This window comes from Hippocampus bargibanti, linkage group LG04 (assembly GCF_051943395.1).
Source record: "Hippocampus bargibanti isolate YZ-2025 linkage group LG04, ASM5194339v1, whole genome shotgun sequence".
Classification (NCBI taxonomy): Eukaryota; Metazoa; Chordata; class Actinopteri; order Syngnathiformes; family Syngnathidae; genus Hippocampus; species Hippocampus bargibanti.
The window spans coordinates 21318381-21333271 of record NC_142737.1 but is presented as its reverse complement, the minus strand read 5'-3'; the positions used below and the strand labels follow the sequence as shown (position 1 = coordinate 21333271).

General features: G+C 40.7%; 1 protein-coding gene across 1 annotated transcript; it reads left to right on the top strand.

Moving 5' to 3' along the window:
• The first annotated feature begins 1232 nt into the window (after nucleotides 1–1232).
• tmc2b (transmembrane channel-like 2b) lies at nucleotides 1233–12972 on the top strand. Its single transcript, XM_088994684.1, has 20 exons — nucleotides 1233–1347; nucleotides 1448–1489; nucleotides 1921–2314; nucleotides 3140–3286; nucleotides 5191–5281; nucleotides 5389–5470; nucleotides 5557–5663; nucleotides 6449–6547; nucleotides 7116–7258; nucleotides 7343–7490; nucleotides 7682–7876; nucleotides 7982–8161; nucleotides 8974–9120; nucleotides 9211–9339; nucleotides 9711–9778; nucleotides 10217–10456; nucleotides 10564–10689; nucleotides 11249–11327; nucleotides 11407–11536; nucleotides 11614–12972. The coding sequence occupies exons 1-20, from the start codon at nucleotides 1302–1304 to the stop codon at nucleotides 11832–11834; spliced, it is 2814 nt and encodes a 937-aa protein (XP_088850810.1). The 5' UTR covers nucleotides 1233–1301; the 3' UTR covers nucleotides 11835–12972.
• The last annotated feature ends 1919 nt before the right edge of the window (nucleotides 12973–14891 follow it).

Sequence of the window (14891 nt, the reverse complement as noted above, 5' to 3'; positions counted from 1 at the left end):
AACTAACGTCACTTGTTTGTTTCTTAACTGACATCAGAAAAACGTTTTATAGCATCTAAAATACCCAAAACACGCAGTATGATATTTTTATTCAAATGCAAAGCACCAATAAAAATGACTCAAAGTGTCCAAAATCTGCGAAAAATTGAGCTGCGAATTGGGCATTTTCAGAAAGTCCCGCCCCCAGTTTGTGACGTCACGCCAAGACGGCTTGCATTGCTTGAGAATCAAAACAATGGCTTCAGATTCGGAGAATATGCTTTCTTGTTACACCTCCAGTTATGAATATGATTCAAATAGTTCTGAAGAGGAAAGCATACATGTTTGCAATCGATTAAAGAATTTATTCCATGCCATTTTGAGGCAACATTGGGGAGAAATGATCACCAGAAAAGAGGCACAAAATGGCGACCTCCCTTGGCCACCTCCGTTTCCACAGGCTGATAAATTCCTTATATGGAGCTTGGACCCCCTCTTCTGGTGGCTTTTGGGTGCAACACAAGGTTTTCAGACCAAACAATACAGCAAAATACATTGACGTGATGGAAGGACTGCTACAATGTGTCTTTTTTTCGTTCAGGGGGCGTTCCTTTAGTGACGTCACGTACGGACTCGTCACCAACTCAAAAACAAGACTTCCTGAATATTCAGCGCGAGTTTTAAAATGTAAAATATAGCTATATGCGGTGGAATCTTTTTAAAATACGCTCAGTAGAAGTCATTTGAAGCCATTTTACAAATTATGGACACAACTTGTCCGGAGACCTCGATTGTCCTTTAAGTTACTGTAAAGAGGAGTAAAAAGAAAAGATGCTTCCAATATGGATTGGACTGGATTTGCCATTATTAGTATTAGTATCATTATTATTATTTATTAAATAAGACAACTAAATCTAATTAGTGATTTTAGCAAGCATCATGGAAGTTCACATGCTTAATTTGCGCCGGACATAAAATGATGTGATATAAACCCAAAAAGATATAAACCCCACACCTTGAGTCTGACACCTGTAATTTATAAATTGACTTAACGTATCATTTACTATTTGGATTGACATGGCCAATGTCTTTTTACATGTTGTTAAAGTCATTTTTTTTCCTGGGTTACTGCTCGTCATCTGATGGACTTTGTTGCCAAGAAGCAGTCTGAACTGGAGCACATTTGCTCCTTCGAATGTGTGTGTGCATGTGGTTGTGTGCATATTTGCCTTCAGAGGTGGATGAGGCTCCCTCACTTGCAGACAGAGACTGAAACAGGAATAAGTCAATCGGTCAAATAGACAATCAACGACTGAGACAGAATGCCTTCTAAAAAAAGAAATGATGCAGCTATTGATGTTGAAGCCGGTGAGAATGCTTTTGTCAAAACGCTTTTGTCAGTATGCTTCCTGTTACATGGTTACAACTGGTGTCAGGGATCATTTGTTTGACTTTTTGCTTGTTCCAGTTGGCATGGAGGTGGATGCTGTCATCGACAGTGGAAGTGAAGGTGAGTCCGTTTTAGGTTCTACTCAAACTTGCCTTTTCAACTTATGTTTCAGTATTTTTTTTTTTATCTCCGATACAAGAATTGTATCAGAAATTCTGCTGTTGCAATAATAACAATTTTACTGCATTGTTAAAAAAGATTTCAAAAATATTACAAGTGACTTTCAGTATGATGCTGTTCAATAAATATTTCACTGACTCCATCAATTTAAATGGATTATTATTATGAGTATGAAGACACATCGTTGATGCTAGTTTCAAATTGGATATTGAACCGGTATTAGATTGCACATGTTGAACGGTTGCATTTTGTTTACATTTAAAGTTTGGAAATATTTTACACAGTAGACATTGTTTGTCTCTCTCTTTGCTTAGCTAAAGAAATCCACCGACATTTTGATTAACCAAAATGATTTTGGATTTTTTTTCCAGAAGAGACCAGGAGAAGAATTAAAATCAGAAAAGCCAAGCCTCAGCGTAAAGCGGAGCGGTACTGTGATGAGGATGATAGTGAGGAAGATGAGACACCGAGAAAGAGAGGAAGACAGAAGAAAGCACACCGTCGGGACAGTGATGAAGAAGAGGATGGTAACAAGAGTGTGAAAAGCAAAGCCTCCAAAACTCTTCCAAGGAAGAAAGCAGCAAGGGAGGAAAATGAAGAGGAGTGTGAGGAGGACCACAGGAGGAAGAAGAAAATACCAAAGGAGGTGTCAAAAAAGGACAAAGAGGAGCAGAATAAAGGGAAGAAAGGAGATGCTAAAGGGAAACAAGGAAACGATAAAGGTTGTGAGAAGGACAAAAAGAACACGGGAAAATTGAGCAGCAGGTGTGGTATTCTCTGAGAGCCTCTCTCACCCACAATACCCACAGACATTCAACTTTTGTAAAGCTCAGTATGCCCGTTGACCGTCGAACCATGCATAGGACTCCCGTTTGAATCAGTCAGCGAAGACATCAAATGTTGCCCACTATATTTGCTGTAAACTTCACAGCAAGTCAAGCATCATCCATTAGTCTGATTATTAACTCAATGATTCATTATTCCATAAAGCTCAACCTCCCATCTGTTTCATGGCATCCAGGGAACAGACTATTGAATGTGCTGACTTAAATTTGGGATTTGAAATGAGCACGACAATACTGTATACTGTGTATGTTGTTAACATCAGATATTTCAATCACTGAAAAAATAGATCTAATCTGCTTGATCATAAATTTTCAGTGAAGACGCATCCTTTCACTTTTATGAGAACTGTACCGTATTTTCTGGTGTATAAGGCACCCACCCTAAATAATGTTGTATTTTCACGTTTTTTTCCATATAGAAGGTGCACCGGTATAAGGCGCACCTTCAATGAATGACAATGTTTTCCAAATATGAGGCACACCACATCATAAGGCGCTACAGTAGAGGCTGGGGTTACGCACTACTTTTTCTACAAGGGGAAATGGTCAGTGGCTGCTGACAGTCGTTGCGAGACCTGTTGCGGCTCAATATTACTTCACATATAAGTCGCACCAGCGTAGAAGGTGTAGAGTCATCTTTTGAAGAAAATCAAGGCTTTTGGGTGTGTCTTATACACCAGTAAATACGGTAATTGTCGTCGTTGCAAAAAATCCATAGAACATGAATGCTCTTTCCCTTCATCAGCTCTTCTTCCTCCTCTGACTCTGATGAAGAATCTTTGTCTGAAGGAGAGATGGCAGCTCTTAAGGAAGAGGTAGAGGAAAAGAAGAAACTGATTGCCACTCTAAGGAATAAACCATGGCGTATGAGGAGGAGACTTATATTACTCAAGTAAAGAATGCAATCCTAAAAAACTAATTTCAACTCCTTTCCTTGAGACTGCACGTCACTGTCAGTTATTATGATGATGATGATTTTTTTATTTGCATTTTCTTTTTAATTACCGCATTCTCCGGTGTATAAGGTGCACTGGCCTAATAGGTGCACCCTAAACGAATGGTGCACCTAAATGGTGCACTTTTACCATATATCAGGCGCACGGGACTATTAGGTGCACCTTCAGTCATTTATGTTTCACAAACACTCTGATGAAGGCGGAAGTACACGCCGAAACATGTCAGGTGATTAAGCAACCAACAACGCCATTGTCTGTAATTAAATAATCCATTACAAATTAGATATGGTGAACAAAATTTTCCATATACGTATAAGGAAAATCACATTAGAAGGCGCGACACTAAAGGTCTTACGTTTTATATATCCCAGCATGGGCCACACACTACTTGGAGTTGGTGGCTCCAGACAGTATTTGCAAGACCTGTTGTGGTTCAATACCATTTCACATATAAGGCACATCGGCATATAAGGCTCAAGGTCATCTTTGAAAGAAAACGAAGGCTTTTGGGTTGGATTTATACACCAGAAAATGCATATTTTTTCCACGCAAAACCTTTCACGCGCTTCTCTTGGGGCCTCCCATCACATATGTCCTGTACATGTGATGATGACTGTGCGTATTAAAGCTTGTTTGTTGCTTTAACTGTTTATTTTGCTTCTCTTACAGAACCATGAGCCTTTACAAACTACTGACTGCACTTCATTGAGATCAAAGTTTTTGTTTTTGAATCGTATCTGCAATCCTGAGCTACTAAGTAGTGTGATATTCAAAGCCAAACCTTCTGTGTAGGTTTCAAATATGGTGAGCCGGACCATTTGTGTCACCCTATCATTTTAGTGCAGTGTTTGAACCTGTAAGGAATGTCACAATGGGCACACACATCTCCAGAAACCATCATGTGAGCTTTCCAGTTGATCAGTCCTACATGTGGTACAGTTTGTGTGACTGTTGTTTCGACGATTACTTTCGATAACAGTGTTGATTTTCAAGGATTTTAATCATTCCCAGTGATGGCGTGATGTCTTTGAAATAATAATAATAACAACAACAACAACATATGTTAGACTCTTTCACTGCCTTTCCCAAATGCATTCGGGAATTGAAAAGCGCCATTCCCGAATTTGTTCATATTTTGGGTTTTCTTGCTTGGGGGTGCGGCTCAAGCTGTGGTCAGACCTCTGGCAATGTGCTTCCCTCCCATAAGGGGGCAGGGTATGCCTTTTGTACAGCTGCCCCCACTTCAAGCTCAGATAACTCCAGATCCATATAACTTACAAATGAACAATTTTTTTCTGATGAAAGGAGTCTAAGGTTTCTTACGCTGTATTGAATGTTTATGTAGTCCTTCAACTCAATATTTTGTGGGTCCTGCAATTTGAGTGAAAATGACAAAAAAACCCTGCCACTGGAGTGGACATATTTTTCACATTATCTGGCAGTGAATGAGTTAATAGAAACATTTTTTTGTAGTTGGTACTTGAACTTAATGAAAGATAACTAAGAGGTTAATCAACCATACAAAACACTAGAAAGATAAAGTTTTGTAGCTGGTGTGAAAGTCGAGATGTTTGTAAGCAAGCACAACGGGACGTGTTGTCATTATTTTTTCATGAACTTGACATAGTTTTGTCTGTGGTGTGGTGGTTTCTGTCATGGTCATTCCATTTAGTACTATCACCATGTACAAAGTGTCATCCCAGAGTGACTCATTCCATCCTTCTCTCTTCACTTCCGGATTTCAACACTCATTAACAGACCGGATTGAACCACTGTTGATCGGTTCCTTTTCCCTGCATTCTCCATTTCTAATGATAGACTTTCTACGATTGCCTAATAGGGAGGCACAGGAGTTTATTGAAAAGTTTGAAGGAGCTCTCGGCAAAGGGAAGGGAAAGAAGTTGTATGCATTCAAAGTCATGATGACTAAGGTACTGTGTTTAATCGGCACATTTGTTGACTTGACTTGATTTGTTAAAGGTGTGACAAAACAACTGTTGGTGGTTTGAGACATGATGATATCAACATTTCACCGTAGAAATTCATCAAGTTCAAACGTGACTTTGAGAACTTCAAAACAGCCTGCATACCCTGGGAGAGGAAGATAAAGGAAGTGGAAAGTTGGTACCATGATGATATTCTCCAAGAAAGAATGGAATTCATGAAGCATTTTGGTTCCCCTACTAAGGTCAGCATCTGCTCTTAGGTCACTTTGGGTCCTCTGTGGCATCCTATTTCATATTTCTGAGGTGGATGTATGGTCTGAATCTGGTCCTGTTTGGGTTCATGTTTGGCTTGGTGGTTCTTCCTGAGGTACAACACTTTCAATTATTTGATATTTTATAAAGCCAGTGTTTGAAATAGCGTTTGCCCGGTGGCCCGGGGCGTACAACTTTTACGTCGGGCGTACAACTTGCAAGACATCTCGGCCCGGGTGGCCGGCAACTTCTTCAAGAAAAGTGATTTTTTTTTTTTTTTCAAATCAAACATTTGTTTTAGTCAATAAAGCAAAAGCTACAAGCAAACCGCTACAAGCCACGTGGACTCCTCTTTCTAAGCGGCTTTCAAAACGCTTCTGATTGGCTGCCGGTGCAGAGTATGCAAATTGTCATTTGCGAGTACGCAAATTATCATTTGCATACTCGGCACCGACAGCCAATCAGAAGCCTATTTCGTGCTTCGGACTACACCGTGACTGAAAAGTGTACTTGAGAGTTTTGAAAGGCGCTTAGAAAGAGGAGCCCACGTGGATTTTAGCGGACAATACAACGCAAACATTGCATTGTACGCCATGATGACAACTGGAGCAAACTCTTCAGCAAGGGATATTTACCATGAGCAAGGGAGCATTTGCGGTAGGTGTACTTCCTTAATTAAAAAAAAATAAAAATCTTATACTTCGCAACAATGGTTTTTTTTGTGATTAGTCATCTTATCGTGTTCCAAGTTAGGAAAAATGGGGCAGGCAACTTTATGGCCGGGCAGGCAACTTTTCAGAGTTGTCTGCCCGGATGTCCGCTAACTTTTTGTCATGAGTTTCAGACACTGATAAAGCCATCAAGTGCCTCCTCTCCGATGACCTGTTCTGTGTAATTTAGATTCTCATGGGTCTACCATATGGCTCCATTCCCAGGAAAACTGTGCCGCGGCAGGAGCAGGCAAAAGCTATGGACTTCTCTGTGCTCTTTGATTTTGGTGTGAGAATCTGACTTATATTGATCAACTGTCGTTATCCAACTTTCATGGATTCAACAAATTAATCTAAAATGATACTGTACAGTTGTTATTAATTACCGGTATGTGTGTTTTTGGCTGACTCCAAATATTACAATATTGTCGTACACTTCTTAATCACTCACTTATTCAATTGATCAGGAATTGAACATATTGAGCGATTCTATGCATTCATGTGAGATTTTTTTGGCCCATTACACAAAACAAGCTCCATCAAGTTTTTCCACCAATTTGGTTCTAGAACAACTTGCCCTGACCTCAACCCCAACAAATGAAACCATGAAACTTTGAGCCAACTCTTTTCTTGGGTCCAAGGTCAGTCATCTCTGGTCTCACAAATGTTGTTTTGGATGAATAAGGAAACATTATCCCAAACAAATTCCAAAACGTTGTACATTTGTCCCATAAATGTGGAAAATATTGTAACTGCAAAATTTTCAATTCCTACCTGAAATGGCAAACTATCCCACTACCTTTGTCAACACATTTTTTTAAATATTTTTTATTTTGGTATCCTTTCCTTTCCAACAGGGTTACTGCAAATATTCTTTTTTGTTCTACGGATACTATGATCATAAGCGAACCGTTGGTGTGCTGCAGTTCAGACTTCCCCTGTCATACTTGCTGGTTGGCCTTGGCATCTTTGGATACAGCTTGATGGTTGTCATTAGAACGTATGAAACACAAACACAGGCGCTTCTAGGGTGCAGTAGTCAATTCAATAAAAGTGGGCCATGTTATTTTTATCTTCCTTACAGGATGGCCCGAAATGCAAATGAAGGAGGCGATGGAGCTGACGAGGGAGAGTTCACCTTTAGTTGGAAGATGTTCACCAGCTGGGATTACCTAATTGGAAACCCAGAGACAGCAGATAATAAGTATGCCTCCATTACCACCAGCTTCAAGGTGAGAAAATCAGAATTTATATCAAGGAATCATTATAACGGGAATCAATTCCAGGAAATCCTCTCGATGGGGGATTGTCCCGCTTTTGAAATTCATGTTATTGTTTTTTTTCCTTCCATATAATTCAGATCAACCCACAAAAGTAAGTCTTAATGCCCAAGATTCATAAAATGTGTTTATGCAACCCGTAGGAATCCATTGTCGATGAACAGGAAAACCAGAAGGATGAAAACATCCACTTGCGTTGCTTTCTCAGGGTCCTTGCTAATGTTCTGATCCTGTGCAGCCTGGGAGGCAGTGGTTACCTCATTTACTTTGTGGTAAAGCGCTCCCAGGAATTTGCCAACATGGATAACGATGAACTCTCCTGGTTTGAAAAGAATGAGGCAGGTTGACGTTGATCGTTTTGTGGACATATTCTGATTCCGGGGTTAGAGGTGGAATTAAAAATTGTGTTTGTTTGTCATTCCACTCGATGAAACATCTATTAGGTGGAGTTTGTGATGTCTTTGCTGGGTTTGGTGTGTCCTCCTCTTTTTGAAACCATTGCTGAACTGGAGGATTATCACCCTCGAATTGCTCTCAAGTGGCAACTGGGACGCATCTTTGCACTTTTCCTGGGAAATCTTTACACATTTCTCTTTGCCCTTTTCGATGAGGTCAATGCAAAGGTAAGGCTGATGCGGCCGTGTGTAAAAGCAGTCTACTTAGATCATCCTTGTCCAGTGTTCTCTCGTCTATTTTCTTCCACACGCCACTCAGGGAAAAAAACAAGTGGTGACATCAGGTAGCTGTGTCTGACTGATTCTACCATTTGTTACGCAATATCCATTTACCACAACACACTTTGCCATCAGAGCAGCTTTGCTATTGAGGTTGAAGAGAAAATGCTATCGAAGCGTTCCAGAGCAAATACGATCAAGCACTTGGATTGGATTGGACATGGAATTGGATTAGCCTTTATTAGTCTTGCAGTGGAGAAATTTCATTTCACAGCAGCATAGTTATGGAAGCAAGAGGAAAGGTGGGGAATAAGTAGAAAAACTAAATACATGTACGGGAGCTGCTGGAAAGGTAGCCACTCTCGGGGCGCCATCTTGAAGTCAAAAGAACAAAAAACAAATTAACAAAATAATATGACAACACAAAGACACAGTCATTCAACATCGATCCAAAAATAATATGAGATTAGAAAAAATCCGGAGACTCTTTCTGTTGAAGAATGGTGGAGTGGGGTTAGGTGTTTATACTGAGTTTGACAATGGATTTACAGTTTTGAGCAGCAAATTTGTGTTGAGAATGAGGACTAGATGCTACACCTTTTGCTATTCAGAGGTCTCCAGTGCTGAATGCATATTCCTGATCAGAAACTAATTGTTAAAAAAAGCCCATATTAAGAGAATCCCCCTTTGTAAAATTAATGAAAGAGCAATTCTAGATTTTTATTCCTGACATTCCTATGCACCTTCTTTGTATTCTAAAGCTGGAGAGTGAAAAGACCATCAGGAATAGTACAGAATGGGCGTTAAACGAGTATAGTAGCAACTTTAACACCACAGATGTGCCTCCTCCTGATGTCCACCCTGCCGACGTCATCAGAGGACCCTGCTGGGAGACCGCAGTTGGCATTGTCAGTAAGAGTAGCGACAGGTTTCTCCTGGTGAACACATCCCAATGCTCCTCTACTCTGTCCATTCTCACTGTTTATTTTGCTTTGCAGGAATTTGTGAAGCTGATTGTTTCTGACATGCAAGTGAACTACTTGACTATCCTGATTGGGGACTTCTTTCGAGCTGTCATTGTCCGTTTCCTCAACTACTGTTGGTGCTGGGACCTGGAGGCTGGATTTGTGAGTGCTCACATTTTATGTCAGTGACTCTTAGTCAGGTAGCAGCACATTTTATTTCTTATGAGTCATCATATGCCTAATTTGTTCTTGATTAGGTTTCTTCTGGTACACATACAGCAGAAAGGGCTCCTACTATGTTTATGCTAATGATGTACTGTATTATTGATGTCCGACTACATCAAGTTAATCTGATACATTCCAACGTGGCATCAAGATAGATGATCCCAAGAAGGGAGTGAAACATTACACCGCACTGGGATCTTAATTACAGGAAGTGAGACACATGATTACAACTGCTCGGGGAGGAGAGTAATGTTTAAACTGTAACTGTTTTAAATTCTATTAAAACGCTTGTTTTTTATTCACGCCAGCCTTCTTATGGTGAGTTTGACATCAGTGGAAATGTGCTGAGTCTCATCTTCAATCAAGGAATGATATGGTGATTTGGGAACATTTACTTACTGTATTTTCCAGTGTAGAAGTCGCACATAAAAGCCTTCATTTTCTTCAAAAGATGTCCCTGCGCCTTATACCTGAAGTAATGTTGAGCATCAACAGGTATCGCGACTACTGTCAGCAGCCACAACTCCATTGTAGAAGAAGTAGTGCACAGTCCATGCGGGGATGTACTGTATAAAACGTAAACCCTTACAATATGGTGTACCCCGTATATGAAAAACGTTTTAAAACATGTCATTAATTGAAGGTGCGCCTTATATTCCGACGGACCTTACATATGGGAACAAAATTGAAAATACACCATTCATTGGGGGGCGAGCCTTATAGTCCGGTGCGCCTTATACACCGGAAAATACGCTATGTAACACTACAGCATTCTGATGAAGATTTTCTTTGCTCACAAGAATTTTTCTTTCAGGATGGGTGCATTTTACGCTCCAGGGCTGGTGGGTCTGAACGTATTGCGTCTCCTGTGTTCGATGTACTATCAATGTTGGGCTGTGATGGCCTGTAATGTTCCTCACGAACGAGTCTTCAAAGCCTCACGCTCCAACAACTTCTATATGAGTTTGCTGCTATTGGTGCTCTTCCTTAGTCTGCTGCCAGTGGTCTACACTATAATGACTCTGTCTCCATCATTTGACTGTGGGCCATTCAGGTCAGTCATGGGATTTATGCTTTGGATATAATGTAAAAAATAGCGGATGAAATGACTTCTCATTAAAGTTAAATACATTGTATTTCCTCATTTTATTTGACTTGCAGTGGCCAAGAGAAGATGTATGACGTAGTCATGGAGACTATCGAGCAGGATCTTCCTTCCTTCATTGGGAATATATTCAGCTATGCCACCAACCCCGGACTTATTATGCCTGCTGTACTTCTTATGGTGTAAATTCAAGTTAAATGTACCATCACAAATTAAGTCACGCTTCATATTCATGACTAGTGGTATTATCCAAAGCCTAGTAGCTATAAACATATGCGTAGGGTTATTCAAAGACTTAAGATTGTCCATTGGCTGTTGGTCTATATCTGATCCAAAATCAGCTATGCGGGGCTCAGGCTCAGCTGCAAATCTAATGAGAGCTGTAGGAATTGGATAAATGGACAATTAAACTTTGTGGAGGGATAGAACACTGAACAAGCAACAACTTGTAAATCATTACTGCAGTGAATGCGTGCTTCTAGTACTCTACATGTGTTCACAAGACTCTTAGTTACACTTCCATACGCTAATATGATCTGCACAAATAAATGAGATACTGTGTCATCATCATGTTTGAAAGAGCAGTTAGTGTGATGAAAAGTTCAGCTACAGTCATAAGCACTGACAAATGTAAATCACAAAATACTCTACATGTGCTCGCAAATCCTTTAGTTACACTTGTAATAAGTGTATCATCTTATTCTCCATGCCATAACTCATTTATTACATTTCATACAACAGGCTAGCTATATATTATCTGAATGCGGTGTCAAAAGGATATCAACAAGCAAATGTGGAACTTAAAAAGAAGATGCAAATGGTAAGTATTGCCATTCCCAAAATGTACTTATTTCCTGTTGAAGAAAAAAAGCCCATTAAACATTTGGTGACTCTGTAAGGCTCGAGATGAGGAGAAGAATCGCAGGAACAACACGGACAGTACGAATCAAGTCCTAAAAGATTTGGAGGACTTACTGCCAGACAAATCTTTGATACTTCCACTGACTGAGGAAGAGCCGCGTCCACCGGGTATGCCCAAACAGTACTTTATTTTTGCTCTGCATGTCGTCCAATTTCTACTTTGTATTCACTGCTAATCTTTTCAGAAGTTGTCATTGGAAAAGGAACCAAGTCTCCAAAAATGAAGCCAGGCGCAGCAGCCAACGGGAAAGGGGTTAACCTGCAAAAAGATGTGTCATTGGCTGCTTCCAATCCCCGGGGGGCAGTGACCCGGGCACCGGGACTAAGAAGCCAACCTCCTGGAAATGCTCGGCGGCCTCAACCCGGACAAGGCAGGGGAAGAGGACGAGGCAGGCCTCCAAGATAATAGGGCTTTAGTCTCAATGACAAAATGTGTGCCCAAGTCAGACGCGTCTTGATTTTTGTACAGGTGCAAGCCTCATTTAGCCTGTTTATTAATTTGGCAGACTTTGCTTTGCGTTCCGGCGGACCAGTGGCGTTTTCTTTTCCAAAAGGTGCACCTGACAATTTGGTGGCTGAAGGGAGGCTAAGTTTTAAACCATCTGAAAATAGGTCTAAGTTGTAGCACAGGTGGTGTAATGCAATGTTGGAGGTATGTGAGCTGCATGAATATGTATGGTGAATGCTATCGTATTTCATGGATTAACATGACAACAATGTACAACAACAACAACATTTTCACACAGTCACAAACGATCAGGTTGGAAAATGATCTCTGTGTGCTCATCAAATCGTCTGTAATTACATCATCCACCAGTGGAGGTCTGCATCCAATTCCATATGAGCTTTGATCTTTAGTCCGGAGTGCAGTGAGTTTATTTCGGGTCAAATCTACGCACCTCTCATGCCGTGATTTTAAAGGGAGTGAAAGGAGCCTTCCATCTGACGGAATGATAATCGGCTGTGTTCACGCCCATCATGGTGTGTTTCTAACTGAGCTTGTCTGAGAAATTAGCAAAAGAAAGAAAACACCACGAGTGGGCAAAATTACACTTAGCTTTGTGTTAGACTTGTGCTGTGCATGAAAATAGAGCCTTGGGTGTTTAAATCCAAGATCACTAATTGACGTCAAAGTTGACGTTTTTTTTTGTTTTTTTTTTGGTCTTTTGACTTCAGACGGCGCCGCGAGAGTGGCTGCCTTTCCAGCAGCTCATGTATTTTGTTTTTCTACTTTCATTCCTTTCATAACTTTGCTGCTGTGAAATGTAAATTTCTCCAGTGCGAGACTAATAAAGGCAAATCCAATCCAATCCAATCCAAGACCTAATATACCACAGACTTATCTTCATGCAGAAATGGAGGTGATTTTTACTGGATCAAATTTGAAGGATAAACATTCCAGATGCACAGGAAAAAATGTGTTTACTTCTAAAATAATTACTGTACGGATTAACTCGTTAAACATATGGTCTATTGGCATTTGTATTGATCATTTGAAAATCTGTGTAAATGGTATTTGAATGTATTTTTATTTTTGTAAGACGTCTATTAAATGTATTTATTCATGGAACCAAGTTTATTTTTATATGTTCATGGCCATATTACATCCATCAGTACAGATCTTGAACCAAAATGATTGTACTTGTTGCTGCATCACAGTGACGTGCGGTGAGGTTCATGGCTGGTGAGGCACTGACGTCATCGATGACGTCACCACTCGTCTCTACTTCGTATTTGAATGGTAAATGTGAAAATTCAGCGATTTTGAAAAAAAACCTAAAACGGTGAAGTTAAATGGACAAGAACTTTAAAGTACAAATCACTAAATACATCTAACTGTTTAATTTATGTTTTCATTTGATATTTCCATGACAGCTTTCCATGATGGCATGTGAGGCACTGCCTCACCTGCCTCCACTGACTGCACGTCACTGCTGGTGAGGCACTGACATCATCAGTCAGATTTACAAACATATGACCCTACAGAGCAGCTTATTCACCATTTGCTTGGCAACAGTTAACGTGTTTTCCTTAAAATTTAATTTCTACATTTTTTCCATATACAAACTCTAGCATTGAAAAAACACATAAAACATCATTATCATCTTACCTTTACTTATAAATGAAGTCCATGTGCCGCTCCTTCTGAAGAAAAGAATCCAGAACTTGTTGGTAGAAGTGCTCCTTTTCTTTCTTCAGTTTGAAAAGTCTCTCCATCTCAATGGAGATTACTGCCAGTGAATCGATGAGAAGGTTTCTTCAGCCGTCATCTGTACAAAAGTGAAGGTTTCGGACGTTTCACCTTCTATCCAAGAGGCTTCGTCAGCGAACTAAAGTCTGACTGGTCGTATCGGCCCCATTTATATATCCCTAATGTCCAGACATGGTGGCGCCGGAGACAGCTATGATAGGTCCCTACTCTCAGGTTGGGGGGGGGGGGGGGCAAGGGACCCCTCCCTGTGGCCCCACTGATTGTTCCTACATTCCTGACTAACGACTGGCCTATTACCCCCACTCCCCCCGGTATCACCTCATCAGCATAACGACCCTCATCAGCATTGCGAAAGTTGCCTAACCTGTTTTGCCTAAGCAGGCTATTGTATGAACGATCCAAATTGAACCTCACCCCACCAGACCGGTTTAATGAAGGATTTTGTTGTTTTATAAGAATCGCCTCTTTTACCCCCCTTTCAAACCATCTATGTTCTTTCGCTAAGATTTTAACCTCATTGTCGTCAAATGAGTGGTTGCTAGCTTTTAGGTGCAAATGTACTGCCGATTGAGGCCCACTAGTATTATCCCTGCGATGTTGATAAAGTCTTTTTTTGAGAATTTGTTGAGTCTCCCCAATGTACTGCTCTTTACAATTTTCATTCTTACAATGTATGGAATAAACTACATTACTCAATCGGCAGTACATTTGCACCAAAAAGCTAGCAACCACTCATTTGACGACAATGAGGTTAAAATCTTAGCGAAAGAACATAGATGGTTTGAAAGGGGGGGTAAAAGAGGCGATTCTTATAAAACAACAAAATCCTTCATTAAACCGGTCTGGTGGGGTGAGGTTCAATTTGGATCGTTCATACAATAGCCTGCTTAGGCAAAACAGGTTAGGCAACTTTCGCAATGCTGATGAGGGTCGTTATGCTGATGAGGTGATACAGGGGGGAGTGGGGGTAATAGGCCAGTCGTTAGTCAGGAATGTAGGAACAATCAGTGGGGCCACAGGGAGGGGTCCCTTGCCCCCCCAACCTGTGAGTAGGGACCTATCATAGCTGTGTCCGGCGCCACCATGTCTGGACATTAGGGATATATAAATGGGGCCGATACGACCAGTCAGACTTTAGTTCGCTGACGAAGCCTCTTGGATAGGAGGCGAAACGTCCGAAACCTTCACTTTTGTACAGATGACGGCTGAAGAAACCTTCTCATCGATGGACCACTCCTGTACGTCTGAGAG